Source organism: Ranitomeya variabilis, chromosome 2 (assembly GCF_051348905.1).
Source record: "Ranitomeya variabilis isolate aRanVar5 chromosome 2, aRanVar5.hap1, whole genome shotgun sequence".
NCBI lineage: Eukaryota > Metazoa > Chordata > Amphibia > Anura > Dendrobatidae > Ranitomeya > Ranitomeya variabilis.
The window spans coordinates 504,510,227-504,528,814 of NC_135233.1; the positions used below are offsets into that span (position 1 = coordinate 504,510,227).

At 43.6% G+C, this 18,588-nt stretch overlaps 1 protein-coding gene across 2 annotated transcripts in view; it reads right to left on the bottom strand.

The window, feature by feature from the left end:
- Positions 1 to 18,588, bottom strand: part of SLC5A12 (solute carrier family 5 member 12) — a 169,367-nt gene that overhangs the window by 73,272 nt on the left and 77,507 nt on the right. For both annotated transcript variants that reach the window (XM_077288034.1, XM_077288033.1), the window contains exon 4: positions 4,427 to 4,494. In XM_077288034.1, the coding sequence (XP_077144149.1) occupies positions 4,427 to 4,494 (68 nt within the window). The remainder of the gene's footprint in view (positions 1 to 4,426; positions 4,495 to 18,588) is intronic.

The window sequence follows — 18,588 nt, forward strand, 5'->3', positions numbered from 1 at the left end:
AGACGCCATGAGAAGCCCGACCTTGTCTGTGGATGTAACAAAATTGAAAAATATATTGGGGCATGATCTGACCACAGAGTCAATCCCATCTCAGCCTCCACTGGTAGATCTAGTAAGCTATGTGAGATAAAGAAATAATCTATTCTACTATGTGTATTATGTACTTGTGAAAAGAAACTATAATCCCTAGTGTCAGGGTGAAGAACCCTCCAGAGTCCCCTATTTTAATAGCCACTAAGAGCTAAGTATACAGTTGTGCGCTGATATTAATAGCCTGGGAAGCTCTATAGGTATTACCTTTCATTAATTAAATACATGTATAGTATGCTGCACACACACTGTAATAATTGTATATGTCACTGACATCTACATATATCTTCCTATGCTATGTGTATTTACTATATGTAATCCATCTATTCTATGCTGTCAGCTCCTGCTGTGATTTTACACTATGCACCTGCTGAATTTCTGGCTTTTCTTCTATGTATGTAATATATATCTACATATATATATATATATATATATATATATATATATATATATATATATATATATATATATATATATATATATATGTACATATATATATATATATATATGTACATATATATATATATATATATATATATACATATACATATATATATATATATATATATATATATATATATATATATACAGTACAGACAAAAAGTTTTGACACACCTTCTCATTTAAAGTTTTCATTCATCATTCATCAGTTTTGTTGGGCAGAAGTCTGGTGGATACACAGCTGATAGTCCTACTGAATAGACTGTTAGAATTTGTATTATGGCAAGAAAAAAGCAGCTAAGTAAAGAAAAACGAGTGGCCATCATTACTTTAAGAAATGAAGGTCAGTCAGTCCGAAAAATTGAGAAAACGTTGAAAATGTCCTAATGTGCAGTGGCAAAAGCCATCAAGCGCTACAAAAAAACTGGCTCACATGAGGACCGTCCCAGGAAAGGAAGACCAAGGGTCACCTCTGCTTCTGAGGATAAGTTTATCCGAGTCACCAGGCTCAGAAATCGCAGGTTAACAGCAGCTCAGACTAGAGACCAGGTCAATGCCACCCAGAGTTCTAGCAGCAGACACATCTCTACAACAACTGTGAAGAGGAGACTTTGTGGAGCAGGCATTCATGGTAAAATAGCTGCTAAAAAACCACTGCTAAGGATAGGCAACAAGCAGAAGAGACTTGTTTGGGCTAAAGAACACAAGGAATGGACATTAGACCAGTGGAAATCTGTGCTTTGGTCTGATGAGTCCAAATTTGAGATCTTTGGTTCCAACCTCCATGTCTTTGTGCGACGCAGAAAAGGTGAACGGACGGACTCTACATGCCTGGTTCCCACCGTGAAGCATGGAGGAGGAGGTGTGATGGTGTGGTGGTGCTTTGCTGGTGACACTGTTGGGGATTTATTCAAAATTGAAGGCATACTGAACCTGCATGGCTACCACAGCATCTTTCAGAGGCATGCTATTCCATCCGGTTTGCGTTTAGTTGGACCATCATTTATTTTTCAACAGTACAATGACCCCAAACACACCTCCAGGCTGTGTAAGGGCTATTTGACCAAGAAGGAGAGTGATGGGGTGCTACGCCAGATGACCTGGCCTCCACAGTCACCAGACCTGAACCCAATCGAGATGGCTTGGGATGAGCTGGACCTAAGTGCTAAGCATCTCTGGGAACTCCTTCAAGATTGTTGGAAGACCATTCCTGGTGACTACCTCTTGGAGCTCATCAAGAGAATGCCAAGAATGTGCAAAGCAGTCATCAAAGCAAAAGGTGGCTACTTTGAAGAACCTATAATATAAGACATAATTTCAGTTGTTTCACTGACATCTATATATCTACATATCCTATGTGCATATATCTATTCTGTCTATTCTATTCTTACCTGTCACTCTGTGATTTTACTGTGCATGGCACATGAATTGGCGGCTTTTATTCCATCTATCTATCTATCTATCTATCTATCTATCTATCTATCTATCTATCGTGCCCCAGGGTCCTGGTCATCACAGTGACATTGCTTTCCTTACAGGGAGAGTGATGTTACATTTGGAAGCGATGAAGGATATCTTTTATCAGGTAATCACCATACACACAACATGCTTACACTCCAGGCCACAAGGGGGAGCTTTTGATCCTATTTCTAGGTGACTCCCCTGCATATGAATATATATTGTGGTTTGGAGGGAAGTTAGTGGGATTCTGTCAGGGGACAGAGGAGAGATCAGTCAGACATAGAATGTCGGAAGGACTGAAGGAGCCATGTAGCCAGAGTTGCAACAGCTCCTAAAGAAAGAGAATTAAGAAGGAAAGGATAGCTTGTGGAAAGTGTTCAGGAGAGCGAAGCACAGGAGAGTGATATCAGGGGAGACCAGCTGCGAACGAACTGCCTCTCTCTTGAAGTGCAGGTCATCTGTAGCTGGAATACCGTGGTTGTAAGGGACTCTACGACTTACAGCAGAGACTGGCAGGTCAGCTGAACTGCAAGTTACCTGTCCGCCACACACACCTGAAGACACAGTTACACATAAAGCCCGGGGCGTGATAGAGTCCCTGTAAAAAGGCTCAAGTTTAGTGTTGAGTGATACCGTCCGATACTTGAAAGTATCGGTATTGGATAGTATCGGCCGATACCCGAAAAGTATCGGATATCTCCGATACCGATACCCGATACCAATACAAGTCAATGGGACACCAAGTATCGGAAGGTATCCTGATGGTTCCCAGGGTCTGAAGGAGAGGAAACTCTCTTTCAGGCCCTGGGATCCATATTACTGTGTAAAATAAAGAATTAAAATAAAAAATATTGATATACTCACCTCTCCGGAGGCCCCTGGACATCACCGCTGGTAACCGGCAGCCTTCTTTGCTTAAAATGAGCGCGTTTAGTGCCTTCCATGACGTCACGGCTTCTGATTGGTCGCGTGCCGCTCATGTGACCGCCACGCGACCAATCACAAGCCGCGACGTCATTCTCAGGTCCTAAATTCCTAGAATGAGGAGTTTAGGGCCTGAGAATGACGTCACGGCTTTTGATTGGTCGCGTGGCGGTCACATGAGCGGCACGCGACCAATCAGAAGCCGTGATGTCATGGAAGGCCCTAAACGCGCTCATTTTAAGCAAAGAAGGCTGCCGGTTACCAGCGGTGATGTCCAGGGGCCTCCGGAGAGGTGAGTGTATCAATATTTTTTATTTTAATTCTTTATTTTACACAGTAATATGGATCCGATACTGATTCCCGATACCACAAAAGTATCGGATCTCGGTATCGGAATTCCGATACCGCAAGTATCGGCCGATACCCGATACTTGCGGTATCGGAATGCTCAACACTACTCAAGTTACCTGTCATACAGGTGTTGTCCTATCCTATATGGGGGACAGAGAAGAACTGTGAGGACCTTATCTGAACCCATAGGCAGCAAGGGACTATAACACCACAGCGCTATGAGGAAGGCTTTTAACTCCACCTGGTAAAGGGGAACTCTGGATTCACTTCCAAGCCGGCCGGACTCTGCCTGCCCTGTGATCTGGTGCACTGGACTGTGGCTGCCTGAAGTCTTCAGTAAACCAGGTAAAGAAACTGCAAACCTGTGTCCTCATTCTTTACTGCGCCATTCACCATCTTCCATCTCCACACCGGGAGCCCTGGGGATATACTTCACCTGTGGGAAGTTATACCATGTAGCTGCCATAACATCACCCCAGAGGACCCCTTAAAGCAGCGTCGGGCCCCACTGACTGAATACTACAGGTGGCGTCACGAACATAAACTTTATTCTATTTCCCTTTTACATTGGCGCCCAGGACCATGGACAGGGTCGCCACCGTGACATCCCCCTGTGAACACCGGACCTGGTACCGGGTACCCCACAGCCCTGGCGGGTGACTTATATCTATCTATCTATCTATCTATCTATCTATCTATCTATCTGTCTGTCTGTCTGTCTGTCTGTCTGTCTGTCTGTCTGTCTGCCTGCCTGTCTGTCTGTCTGTCTATCTATCTATCTATCTATCTATCTATCTATCTATCTATCTATCTATCTATCTATCTGTCTATGTGTGTTTTGCAGAATATTTCCTTTGAAAACGATAAATGTAAGTGACTTAGAGAATTGCTCTATGTAAGAGCTCATGTTAAAATCGCATTGTAATCAGATAACAATTGCACTGCATTCGGATGTAAATCGGATGCTAGGTGTGAAAAATCATATTGTACTTGCATGACACTTGCATTACTCTTGTGCGACTCTCGGCAGAGAGATTCTGGTCGATTCTTCATACTTTTAGTGTGACTCTGGCCTTAGGAGAAGGCTTTCTAATCTTAAAAATGTGCACTGTATTAGTTATTTCACAATGTTTTCTTTTTTTTTTAATTGACAACATACCAAGGTGCAGTAAAATGTGCAAACAATACCGGTGGCAAAAACAGATCCCCAGAGATCGAATCCTGTCACTGAAAAGTAAAAAGAGAAGCAATGAAAAAAGGCATAACCATAAATAGAAATGCAATAAACAGGTTTCTAGTGCCCACTGGTTACAGAAAAGAGAGTTTAGTAAGCTGAGCTCCCTCTTTCGCTAAGCCCATCATTTTATCTCAAAGTCAAATATGGATCCATTTCTGCATATTTTGGAAAAAGAAAATTTCATTACATAAGAGGCTCAACAAAAACAAACCAAATAGGACACTTCTCATAGAAAATGGTCATCTTGATATCATACCACTGTCTTTCTTATAAATCAGTTTGTTGTTCTTGTATTGAGGTTATTGACAACCCATAAATTCTGCCACTTCAGAAATTTGAATACTGCCTGTAATTTGCTTGTGGCTGCACAGGTCACAGCCTGCAGCCTCTCCTGTGCATTTTCATGTGTCTTATTATACTGGATTTGTGGCTATCAAGCATCTTACTCGAGATTTGGAATTAATTAGATTGTTGTAGTTTGTGATAGCCGTGATGGCTAGGGAAGGCAACAAAGGAGATCATGTAGATGCCGGAGCTACAACCTGCAGACAGTAATTTTTACAATCAACACAGCAAATCAATGCTGTGCTGTAATCTTATGTGGTATTGATGATATTATTCAGAACTACTTTTCCAAATTTGCATTGATCTGGAACACAGTTGACTCTTTGCGATTAGTGTTGAGCGATACCGTCCGATACTTGAAAGTATCGGTATCGGATAGTATCGGCCGATACCCGAAAAGTATCGGATATCGCCGATACCGATACCCGATACCAATACAAGTCAATGGGACACCAAGTATCGGAAGGTATCCTGTATGGTTCCCAGGGTCTGAAGGAGAGGAAACTCTCCTTCAGGCCCTGGGATCGATATTAATGTGTAAAATAAAGAATAAAAATGAAAAATATTGATATACTCACCTCTCCGACGCAGCCTGGACCTTACCGATGTAACCGGCAGCTTCCGTTCCTAAGAATGAGCGCTTGAAAGACCTTAGATGACGTCGCGGCTTGTGATTGGTCGCGGTTGATTTTTTATTTTTATTCTTTATTTTACACATTAATATCGATCCCGATACCGATTCCCGATATCACAAAAGTATCGGATCTCGGTATCGGAATTCCGATACCGCAAATATCGGCCGATACCCGATACTTGCGGTATCGGAATGCTCAACACTATTTGCGATGAATTATGAAAAAAGCTCACAGTAGTAAGTTCTAAGCACAGATGTATATTACACTACGTGTCTCCTCACTGTGGGAAATTCATCATTTCTCACACTACATTTAGAGAACCCAAGCAATGGGAGATCTGCAGCATGCATCACATAGGAGACAGCCAGAATGCTGTGTACATCACATGGGAGACAGCAAGACTGCAGTATACATCACATAGGAGACACAGAGAATGCTCTATATGCCTTATAGAATATACTGAGAATGCTCTATATACATCACATAGGATACACTGAGACTGCTGTCTATACATCACATAGTAGACCCTGGGGTTGAAGCATACACATCACACTGGAGACACCGGGGCTGGAGCATGTACATCACACGGGAGTTGCTTAGACTTCAGAATATACATCACACAGGAGACTCTGGAGCTGTAGCATACATATCACACAGTATATACTGGGCTGGAGCATATGCATCACACAGGATACACTGGGACTGAAGCATATGAGTCACACAGGAGATGCTGGACAGGCGCATAGGTGTAATACTTGTACAAGAGATGCTGGGATGGAGCATCTGCATCACACAGGAAATGCTGGGGCTGTAGCATATAAATCACACAGGATACACTAGGGCTGCAACATATCCTTCACGCAGGAGACACTGGGGCTGAAGCATATATCACAGAGGAGACCCTGTGGCTGCAGCATATATCAAGCGGGAGATGCTGGGACTGAAGAATATACATTATGTAGGAGATATTGAAGATGAAGCATATACATCATTCAGGAGATGCTGAGGCTGGAGCATATGCATCACAGAAGATACTGGGGTTGGAGCATATGTGTCACATAGGAGATGCTGGAGCATATACATCACATAGAAGGCACTGGTACTGAAGCATATACATCATAGGAAATTTTGATGCTAGAGAATATGCATCACAGGAGATACTGGGGCTGCAGGATATAAATCACAGAGGATGCTTGGACTGGAGCATATACATCACATAGGATATGCTAGGGTGCAGAATATACATCACAGGTGATGCTGGAGCTGCAGTATATACATTATAGAAGATGCTGGGACTGCTCTCTTCATCAGTGGGACTTGAGTACAGAACATGCTGACTCCACCACAAAGTACACCATGACACTGGCACTGGCCAGTGACAGGATCTAATCATTCAATGTGTGAAGGGTTAAACTAAGAAAAATTAAAGCAGGCTTCATTTTGTGCTTTTCGACTCCATCTTGCTGTTTTGAGGTAAATTTTTGTTACTAGGTAAAATTTCATAGTTGTTATGAGACCTTGATTATTCCAGCCCGAACAAGACATGAGACTGAAGGTGTATTGTTCTATTAGACCTTGACGTACAGGCTGTTCCTGCATTCTTATAAGTTAAGAACTGTGAGCATGTTCTTATGTTGATTGGTTGAAGTGTAACTTGTTAAGATTATGAAAAGTGCGACACAATAAACGGGCCTCAGAGATCTGCTCGATCTCCCCAAACAGAGACACACATCTCCGTCTGGTTATTTTCAGTTGCCGACAATGCCCTGTGGATCAATTTGAAAATCACTGAGTCAACCGTGAAGGGTCACTTTAGATCCTCCCTCAACAAATGCATGCCCCCCAGCGTTCAGTAGTTACCGCCGCATGCGCGTGCTCATGTGGTAAGTTGTTGTCATGTCGTCATGTTAAAAGTTTGGTCTGAGAAATGCGGTCCTTAGGAACCTGCCCAGAGGCCGCATTAAGAAAAGGATGCTGATGGCCCATGGAATAGAACCAGAAACACATGGGCCACTTGCACATTGAACAAGTCTGTAGGAACCTGTTCACACCACCAGAATACTTGAAGACACAAAGAGCACAGTGAGGTAAAAAATACTCTGTTGTAAAAAAATCACAGTAATCAGCAAGTGCTAGTCAAAAGATGTAAAGAAAACAGGGTATTTAGTTGATACGTTTTTTTGCAAAAAAATGTATACTAAGCTGCTCCACCAAATCGTCAAGGTATACCCTTATAGAGCAGTCCTAACTAATGTATAGAATCCCTATCTGATGTATTTAAAACCTGATCATCTGTATAATACCTGTATAAGCAGGGTTCAGAGAAGGACTATCCATGTGGACATGCAGGATGGAGCAGTTAAATGCAAATGACCCACAGAGGAGTGGTGGACTCCCCAGTCTTGTAGAAACAAGAGAACAATTATAGAACCAGAAACACATGGGCCACTTGCACATTGAACAAGTCTGTAGGAACCTGTTCACACCACCAGAATACTTGAAGACACAAAGTCTTCTGGCCCATGGAATAGTAGTTTTTTCTATTGTATTAATATGAGAAATTAAATTGATGATGCGCGAAAACTATCTCAATGTCCATGACTTTTGACTTTCAATGGACAGCTAATGAATAGAGATAAGCGAACATGCTCAGCGATACTCGCTTATCATTCGAGTATCACAATGCTCAGATGTACTCGTTTCTCGGTGAGTAATAGGCGGTGAGTGCTCTATGTAAAATTTGAATTCCCGTCCTGCATTTTTAGCGCCTGTTACACAGCGAATAAACATGTTGTGATTGCCTACATGTCACTGTAATGCCGTAGTCATCTTGGTTGTGGCATTACTGTGATTGGCTGGCCCTGTGACATCATCAGGGCTTATAAAAGAACAGTTATAAAAGAACAACGGAACCTGCTGTTTTGAGTTTAACTGTATATCCTTTCTTGAAAAGTATAATGTTACAGGTTATACATACTAGATTCCTTGATAGGGCGTTGATCCAGGGAACTAGTCTGATTACCATATGTGGAGTCGGGAAGGAATTTTTTTCCTCAATGTGGAGCTTACCCTTTGGCATATGGTTTTTTTTTTGCCTTCCTCTGGATCAACATGTTAGGGCATGTTAGGTTAGACTATGGGTTGAACTAGATGGACATAAAGTCTTCCTTCAACCTTGATAACTATGTTACCATGCTACTATATATATACACTCACCGGCCACTTTATTAGGTACACCATGCTAGTAACGGGTTGGACCCCCTTTTGCCTTCAGAACTGCCTCAATTCTTCGTGGCATAGATTCAACAAGGTGTTGGAAGCATTCCTCAGAGATTTTGGTCCATATTGACATGATGGCATCACACAGTTGCCGCAGATTTGTCGGCTGCACATCCCAAAGATGCTCCATACAAGGCAGGATGGATCCATGCTTTCATGTTGTTTACGCCAAATTCTGACCCTACCATCCGAATGTCGCAGCAGAAATCGAGACTCATCAGACCAAGCAACGTTTTTCCAATCTTCTACTGTCCAATTTCGATGAGCTTGTACAAATTGTAGCCTCAGTTTCCTGTTCTTAGCTGAAAGGAGTGGTACCCGGTGTGGTCTTCTGCTGCTGTAGCCCATCTGCCTCAAAGTTCGACGCACTGTGCGTTCAGAGATGCTCTTAGGCCTACCTTGGTTGTAACGGGTGGAGATTTGAGTCACTGTTGCCTTTCTATCAGCTCGAACCAGTCTGCCCATTCTCCTCTGACCTCTGGCATCAACAAGGCATTTCCGCCCACAGAACTGCCGCTCACTGGATTTTTTTTCTTTTTCGGACCATTCTCTGTAAACCCTAGAGATGGTTGTGCGTGAAAATCCCAGTAGATCAGCAGTTTCTGAAATACTCAGACCAGCCCTTCTGGCACCAACAACCATGCCACGTTCAAAGGCACTCAAATCACCTTTCTTCCCCATACTGATGCTCGGTTTGAACTGCAGGAGATTGTCTTGACCATGTCTACATGCCTAAATGCACTGAGTTGCCGCCATGTGATTGGCTGATTAGAAATTAAGTGTTAACAAGAAGTTGGACAGGTGTACCTAATAAAGTGGCCGGTGAGTGTATATATATATATATATATATATATATATATATATATATATATATATATATATATATATATACATATATATATATATATATACATATATATATACATATATATATATATATATATATATATATATATATATATATATATATATATATATATATATATATATATATATATATATATATATACACAGTAGGTACGGAAAGTATTCAGACCCCTTTACATTTTTCACTCTTTGTTTCATTGCAGCCATTTGGTAAGTTCAACAAATTTAATTTTTTTTCACATTAATGTACACTGTGCACCCTATCTTGACTGAGAAAAACAGAAATGTAGAAATTTTTGCAAATTTAATAAAAAAGAAGTACTAAAATATCACATGGTCATAAGTATTCAGACCGTTGCTCAGACACTCATATTTAAGTCACATGGTGTCCATTTCCTTGAGATCCTCCTTGAGATGGTTCTACTCCTTCATTGGAGTCCAGCTGTGTTTAATTAAATTGATAGGACTTGATTTGGAAAGGCACACACCTGTCTATATAACACCTCACAGCCCATAGTGCATGTCAGACCTAATGAGAATCATGAAGTCAAAGGTACTGGCCAAGGAGCTCAGACACAGAATTGTGGCAAGGCACAGATCTGACCAAGGCTACAACAGAATTCTTTCAGTACTCAAGGTTCCTAAGAGCACAGTGGCCTCCATAATCCTTAAATGGAAGAAGTTTGGGACCACCATAAGTCTTCCTAGACCTGGACGTCCAGCAAAACTGAGCAATCGTGAGAGAAGAGCCTTGGTGAGAGAGGTAAAGAAGAACCCCAAGATCACTGTGGTTGAGCTACAGAGATGCAGTAGGTAGATAGGAGAAAGTTCCACAAAGTCAACTATCACTGCAGCCCTCCACTAGTCAGGCCTTTATGGTAGAGTGGCCCGACAGAAGTCTTCTCCTCAGTGCAAGACATATGAAAGCCTGCAAAGAGTTTGCTAAAAAGCACATGAAGGACTCCCAGACTATGAGAAATAAGATTCTCTGGACTGATGAGACAGAGATAGACCTTTTTGGTGATAATTCTAAGTGGTATGTGAGGAAAAAACAAGGCACTGCTCATCACCTGCCCAATACAATCCCAACAGTGAAACATGGTGGTGGCAGCATCATGCTATGGGGGTGTTTTTTAGCTGCAGGGACATGACAACTGGTTGTCATTGAAGGAAACATGAATGTGGCCAAGCACAGAGATATCCTGGATGAAAACCTCTTCCAGAATGCTCTGGACCTCACATATGACCGAAGGTTCACCTTCTAACAAGACAATGATCCTAAGCACAGAGCTAAAATAACAAAGGAGTGGCTTCAGAACAACTCTGTGACCATTCTTAACTGAACCAGCCATAGTCCTGACCTAAACCAAATTGAGCATTTCTGGAGAGACCTGAAAATGGCTGTCCACCAATGTTCACCATCCAACCTGACGGAACTGGGGAGGATCTGCAAGGAAGAATGGCAGAGGACCCCAAATCCTGGTGTAAAAAACTTGTTGCATCATTCCAAAGAAGGCTCATGGCTGTACTAGCTCAAACGGGTGCTTCTACTCAATACTGAGCAAAGGGTCTGAATTAGTAATGAGCGAGTATACTCGTTTCTCGGGTGATCTCCGAGTATTTGTAAGTGCTCAGTAGTGTTGAGCGATACTGTCCGATACTTGAAAGTATCGGTATCGGAAAGTATCGGCCGATACCGGCAAAGTATCGGATCTAATCCGATACCCGATACCAATACAAGTCAATGGGACTCAAGTATCGGACGGTATCCCTGATGGTTCCCAGGGTCTGAAGGAGAGGAAACTCTCCTTCAGGCCCTGGGATCCATATCAATGTGTAAAAGAAAGAATTAAAATAAAAAATAGGGATATACTCACCCTCCGACGCAGCCTGGACTTTACCGCCGTAACCGGGAGCCGTTGTACCTAAGAATGCGCGCTTGAAGGGCCTTAGATGAGGTCACTGCACTCTGATTGGTCCGTAGCGGTCGCGTGACCGCTACGCGACCAATCACAAAGCAGTGACGTCACCTAAGGTCTTTCAAGCGCTTGAAATACCTTAGAAGACGTCCGCAGCTTCTGATTGGTCGCGTAGCGGTCGCGTGACCGCTACGCGACCAATCACAATGCAGTGACGTCTTCTAAGGTATTTCAAGCGCTTGAAAGACCTTAGGTGACGTCACTGCTTTGTGATTGGTTGCGTAGCGGTCACGCGACCGCTACGGACCAATCAGAGCGCAGTGACCTCATCTAAGGCCCTGCAAGCGCGCATTCTTAGGTACAACGGCTCCCGGTTACGGCGGTAAAGTCCAGGAGCCGCCGGAGAGGTGAGTATATCCCTAATTTTTATTTTAATTCTTTATTTTACACATTGATATTAATCCCGATACCGATTCCCGATACCACAAAAGTATCGGATCTCGGTATCGGAATTCCGATACCCGCAAGTATCGGCCGATACCCGATACTTGCGGTATCGGAATGCTCAACACTAGTGCTCAGAGATTTAGTTTTAGTCGCAGCAGCTGCATGATTTGTGACTGTTAGACAGCATGATTACATGTCGGGATTCCCTAGCAACCAGGCAACCCCCACATGTACTCAGGCTGGCTAGCGGCTGTAAATCATGCAGCTTCGCAAACAAAAACTAAATCTCCAAGCAGTTACAAATACTCGGAGACCACCCGAGCGTGCTCGGGAAAACACGAGCAACGAGTACACTCGCTCATCACTAGTTTTAATACTTATGACCTTGTAAGTATTTTCAGTATTTCAGCTTTTATTTTACAATAAATTTGCAAAAATTACTACATTTCTGTTTTTTTCAGTCACGATGGGGTGCAGAGTGTTCATTAGTGAGAAAATAATGAACTTTATTGACTTTACCAAATGGCTGCAATGAAACAAAGAGTGAAAAATTTAAAGGGGTCTGAATACTTTCCGTACCCACTGTATATGTATATAGTCTTTTTTTTTTCATTTTAAAGATTACAAAAAGTAAAATGTGCCAATGCAAAAGTTATGGCACTCTGGGAGATTTGTGTGCTCAGATAACTTTGATCAAAGCTTCAGACCTTAACCCCTTAATGACCAGAGGATTTTTTGGTTTTGCATTTTCATGTTGTGCTCCCCTTCTTCCCAGAGCCATAACTTTTTTATTTATTTGCTCAAAATGGCCATGTGAGGGCTTGTTTTTTGTGGGACGAGTTGTACTTTTGAAAGACACCATTGGATTTACCATGTTGTGTAATAGAAAAAAAGAAAAAAATTCCAAGTGGGATGAAATTGCAAAAAAAGTGCAATCCCACGCTTGTTTTTTGTCTGGCTTTTTTACTAGGTTCACTAAATGCCAAAACTGACCATTTGATTCTCCAGGTGATTACGACTTCATAGGCACCAAACATGTCTAGGTTTTTATTTATCTAAGTGGTGAAAAAATTAATTAAAATTTTGTAAGAAAAAAAAAAGTTGCCATTTTCTGAGACCCGTAGCATCTCCATTTTACGGGATCTGGGGCCGGGTGACGGCTTATATTTGGAACGCCCATCTGAGGTTTTTTTCTATACCATTTTGGTGTGTATACGATCTTTTGATTGCCTGTTATTGCATTTTATTGCAATGTTGCAGCGATCAAAAAAACGTAATTCTGTCGTTTTGATTTTTTTTCTCGTTACGCCGGTTACTGATTGGATTAATTATTTTTTAAATTGATAGATCAGGCGATTCTGAATGCAGCGATATTAAATATGTGTATAATTGATTTTTGGTTATTATTTTATTTTGAATGGGATGAAAAGGACCATTTCGCTGCCTGGCTGCCGCACTTCATGTCCTCAGAACTCCCAACCCTTATCTTGGGAGACTTCAACATCCCCATTAACAGCCCCACTTCCACATCTGCGTCCGAGCTTCTATCACTAACCACTTCGCTCGGCCTCTCACAGCTCTCAACCTCTGAAACACACAAAGACGGTAACACCCTGGACCTGGTCTTCGCCCGGCTCTGCTCAATCTCCTACCTAGATAACTCACCGCTTCCCCTCTCTGACCACAACATTCTCTCCTTCACACTCAAAAATCCTCATCCACCCCAGCACATTCCTACCTACCATACATTCAGAAATCTACATGCTATTAATCCTCACGCACTTTCAGACTCCCTACACTCATCATTGTCCCCAATCTCTTCTTTTTCCTGTCCTGATCTGGCTGTACATCACTTCAATGACACTCTTAGAAGCACCCTTGACCAAGCAGCTCCCCTCACCCTCAGAACCTCCAAACACAGAGTGAAACAGCCCTGGCTCACATTGCAAACCCGATTTCTCCAGCGATGCTCTAGGTGTGCTGAACGCTTATGGAGGAAAACACGCACACCAGAAGACTTCATACACTTCAAATTTATGTTAAGGACCTATAACTCTGCCCTTCACCTCGCCAAACAGACCTACTTCCCCACCCTGATCTCCTCACTATCCAACAACCCCCAAGAAACTTTTTGACACCCCTAACTCCCTCCTCAGGCCAAAAGCACAAGTCCCTATCACAGACATTTGTGCTGATGACCTGGCCTCCCACTTCATAGAGAAAATAGACAATATCCATCAGAAAATCCACTCCCAGACACCAAGTGCAGTGACTCCCATCCCTCCCTGCATCTCCCCTGGCTCACTCTCCACATTTGATCCCATCACAGAAGAAGAAGTCTCCAGGATCCTCTCCTCTTATCGTCCAACTACATGCACCACCAACCCCATTCCCTCACACCTCCTCCAGTCTCTCTCTCCAGTCGTCACAACTCACCTAACTACAATCTTTAATCTCTCCCTCTCCTCTGGCATTTTCTCCTCCTCCTTCAAACACTCTATCATTACTCCATTACTAAAGAAACCCTCCCTGGACCCATCCTGCACAAACAACTACAGACCGGTCTCCAACCTCCCCTTCATCTCTAAACTCTTGGAGCACCTGATTTACTCCCGCCTTACCTGTTACCTCTCCACTCACTCCCTCCTAGACCCTTCACAGTCCGGTTTCCACCCCCTACTTTTGACAGAAACTGCACTCATCAAAGTGACCAATGACCTTCTGACAGCAAAACGTAACGGCGACCACTCTCTGCTCATTCTTCTTGACCTTTCTGCAGCTTTCAACACTGTTGACCACCCTCTCCTACTCTCTAGGCTCCAGTCACTAGGCATTAAATACACTGCTCTCTCCTGGTTCTCTTCCTATCTTTCTGACCACTCCTTCAGTGTTCTGTTCTCTGGTTCCACTTCATCTCCTCTTCCTCTCACTGTTGGGGTACCTCAGGGCTCAGTCCTTGGCCCCCTTCTCTTCTCCCTCTACATGGCCCCAATTGGACAGACCATCAGCAGATTTGGCTTTCAGTACCATCTTTATGCTGATGACACACAACTATACACGTCATCCCCTGACCTTACCCCCGTTGCACTACAGAACACCACTGACTGTCTGTCTGCAGTCTCCAACATCATGTCCGCTCCCTATCTGAAACTCAGCCTCTCCAAAATGGAACTTCTTCTGCTCCCGCCATCTACTAACCTCCCTAAATCTGACATTTCCCTCTCCGTGGGTGGCACAATAATAACACCCTGGCAGCAGGCGTGCTGTCTGGGTGTTATGTTTGACTCCTATCTCTCCTTCACCTCCCATATACCTCTTTCCCACTCGTGCCGCTTACACCTAAAAACATCTCTAGAATCCGCCCTTTTCTCACCATGGAAACAACAAAAACCCTCACTGTCGCCCTGATCCACTCCTGCCTGGACTACTGCAATGCTCTATTAATTGGCCTCCCCCTCACTCGACTTCCCCCTCTCCAGTCTATCCTTAATGCAGCAGCCAGGGTCCTTCATCTGGCTAATTGTTACTCAGACTCGTCCGCTCTTCGCCAGTCGTTATACTGGCTGCCCATTCATTACAGGATACAATTCAAAGTACTTGTTCTCACCCACAAAGCTTTCCACAGTGCGGCACCCCCTTACATCTCCTCCCTCATTTTTGTCTATCGGCCTAATAGACCACTGGGCTCTGCAAATGAATTTCGACTAACCTCTGCACTATTCCGTACCTCCCACTCCCGACTCCAAGACTTCTCCCGTGCTGCGCCAATCCTCTGGAATGCTCTACCCCAAGATATTATGGAGCGCCCCCACTGTCGCAGGGCCGAGGGGTAACCGGTACCGGGCCTCTCTGTCTCAGTTCTGGGATTGTCATGGTGGCTAGACCCGGTCCGTGACCCTACTAAGGGGCGTCCAATGAAAGTTGAGAATGATGATGTGTGGTGGAGGTCGCGATGAATAACGAGGACACAGGGTTGCAGTCTCTTTACCTCTTTACTGAAGGCTTCAGGATCCTCAATCCAGAGTACGGTTAACAGGGCTGTCTGAGACCGGCCGGTCCGATGGCACCTCCAGAGTTCCCTTTGCAGGTGGAAATCTGTGCCATCCTTCTAGCGCCTGTGTGTTGTAGTCCTTCCCTGCTGAGCACCATGGGATAGTCCTCACAACTGTTGTGTCTGTTTCTGATGTTCCCTCACAACTGATTCTGATGTTCTTCTCCGTCCCCCAGATGATATGGCTAGGACGCACCCGTATGACGGGTAGGCCTGGAGTTCTTCCGGGACCCTAGTGACGCCCCTCTCCCACAATTGCCCCCTATGTCTGCTTAGGTGATTTAGGTGAGACAGCCCGCCTATAACTGACTGTCCTGCCATTGATTTGAAGTAAGGCTTGGAGCCAATACTTCCTTGGCGTTTCCGGCCACCGGCTACGCGCCTCAGTAGGATGTTGCCTCGATCTTACAGCACGACTCCTACTGGTGTTTTCTCCTTGTTGCTATGATCTCGTTTCTCACTCTTCGCAATAAACCTCGCTTCTTGTCCTTTCTTGGGGTACCGCCGCAATGAAGTGCAGGCGCGGTCCCGTAACGTTCTTTCCTGTTCGATAGGCCTCTGTCTGGATCCCACCCCTGACAGAGACCCCCCTGAATCTTCCCCTGCAACACCCTCTGCCACAGGATGTTGCCTGGTTCCAACCCAGTCAGCTTCTCCCTAACTTTCTATCCAACCCCCAGTTTTACCAGATTGGGAGGATTGGCCTAATGCATAGTGCCCTTTGCTCCCCCTGGAGGCCAGACTATGAAGTGTATTGGTGTCTGTGATACCTCGTCAGATGAACTCCTTCAGTGCCATCAGACGTACCATAGCCCCCCTTAGTGGCGGAGCAACAGTACTGCAACGACCAGGACTCTGGGGCGCTTCACTTAGGACCACCCACAATTTGCATAGTTTTAGGCGCTCGCTCAAAACACATTTGTTCAGAGCGGCCTACCACGTTCACTAATCAAAGTCATTTTATGTTTGTGTGTGTAGCCCATTCACTATCTCCATCTATCCCCCACCCCCTGAAGATGACTGGACCATCATTGTAAGTACATAATTGTAAATACACACCGGGGCTTTGTATCTCCCCCACCTCATTGTAGATTGTAAGCTCTCACAAGCAGGGTCGTCTTATTGTGCTTTAACTATTGTATTGTTAACATTGTTATTTATGGCTGTTGTGTTTGAAACTGTTAAACTGTAAAGCGCTGCGGAATATGTTGGCGCTATATAAATAAAGATTATTATTATTATTATTATTATTATTATTATTAAAGGGGGTGATTTGAACTTTTATATTTTGTTCATTTTTTCTTATATTTTTTTAAACTTTTTTTTTACTTTTTACATGCTTCAATAGTCTCCATGAGATACTAGAAGCTGCACTTGTCCTATCGCCTCTGCTATATAGAGCAGGGCTTAATTTTTCCAATGGGAAGAGGGTCCAATGGGGAGTTTATGGCCACTTATAAAATGTGTTCAAAGTGCTGCCCATTGTGTTCAATTGTCAATGCAACCCTCTTCTCCCAATCTTGCTATATACAGGTCCTTCTCAAAAAATTAGCATATAGTGTTAAATTTCATTATTTACCATAATGTAATGATTACAATTAAACTTTCATATACTATAGATTCATTATCCACCAACTGAAATTTGTCAGGTCTTTTATTGTTTTAATACTGATGATTTTGGCATACAACTCCTGATAACCCAAAAAACCTGTCTCAATAAATTAGCATATCAAGAAAAGGTTCTCTAAATGACCTATTACCCTAATCTTCTGAATCAACTAATTAACTCTAAACACATGCAAAAGATACCTGAGGCTTTTAAAAACTCCCTGCCTGGTTCATTACTCAAAACCCCCTTCATGGGTAAGACTAGCGACCTGACAGATGTCAAGAAGGCCATCATTGACACCCTCAAGCAAGAGGGTAAGACCCAGAAAGAAATTTCTCAACAAATAGGCTGTTCCCAGAGTGCTGTATCAAGGCACCTCAATGGTAAGTCTGTTGGAAGGAAATAATGTGGCAGAAAACGCTGTACAACGAGAAGAGGTGACCGGACCCTGAGGAAGATTGTGGAGAAGGACCGATTCCAGACCTTGGGGAACCTGAGGAAGCAGTGGACTGAGTCTGGTGTGGAAACATCCAGAGCCACCGTGCACAGGCGTGTGCAGGAAATGGGCTACAGGTGCCGCATTCCCCAGGTAAAGCCACTTTTGAACCATAAACAGCGGCAGAAGCGCCTGACCTGGGCTACAGAGAAGCAGCACTGGACTGTTGCTAAGTGGTCCCAAGTACTTTTTTCTGATGAAAGCAAATTTTGCATGTCATTCGGAAATCAAGGTGCCAGAGTCTGGAGGAAGACTGGGGAGAAGGAAATGCCAAAATGCCTGAAGTCCAGTGTCAAGTACCCACAGTCAGTGATGGTGTGGGGTGCCATGTCAGCTGCTGGTGTTGGTCCACTGTGTTTCATCAAGGGCAGGGTCAATGCAGCTAGCTATCAGGAGATTTTGGAGCACTTCATGCTTCCATCGGCTGAAATGCTTT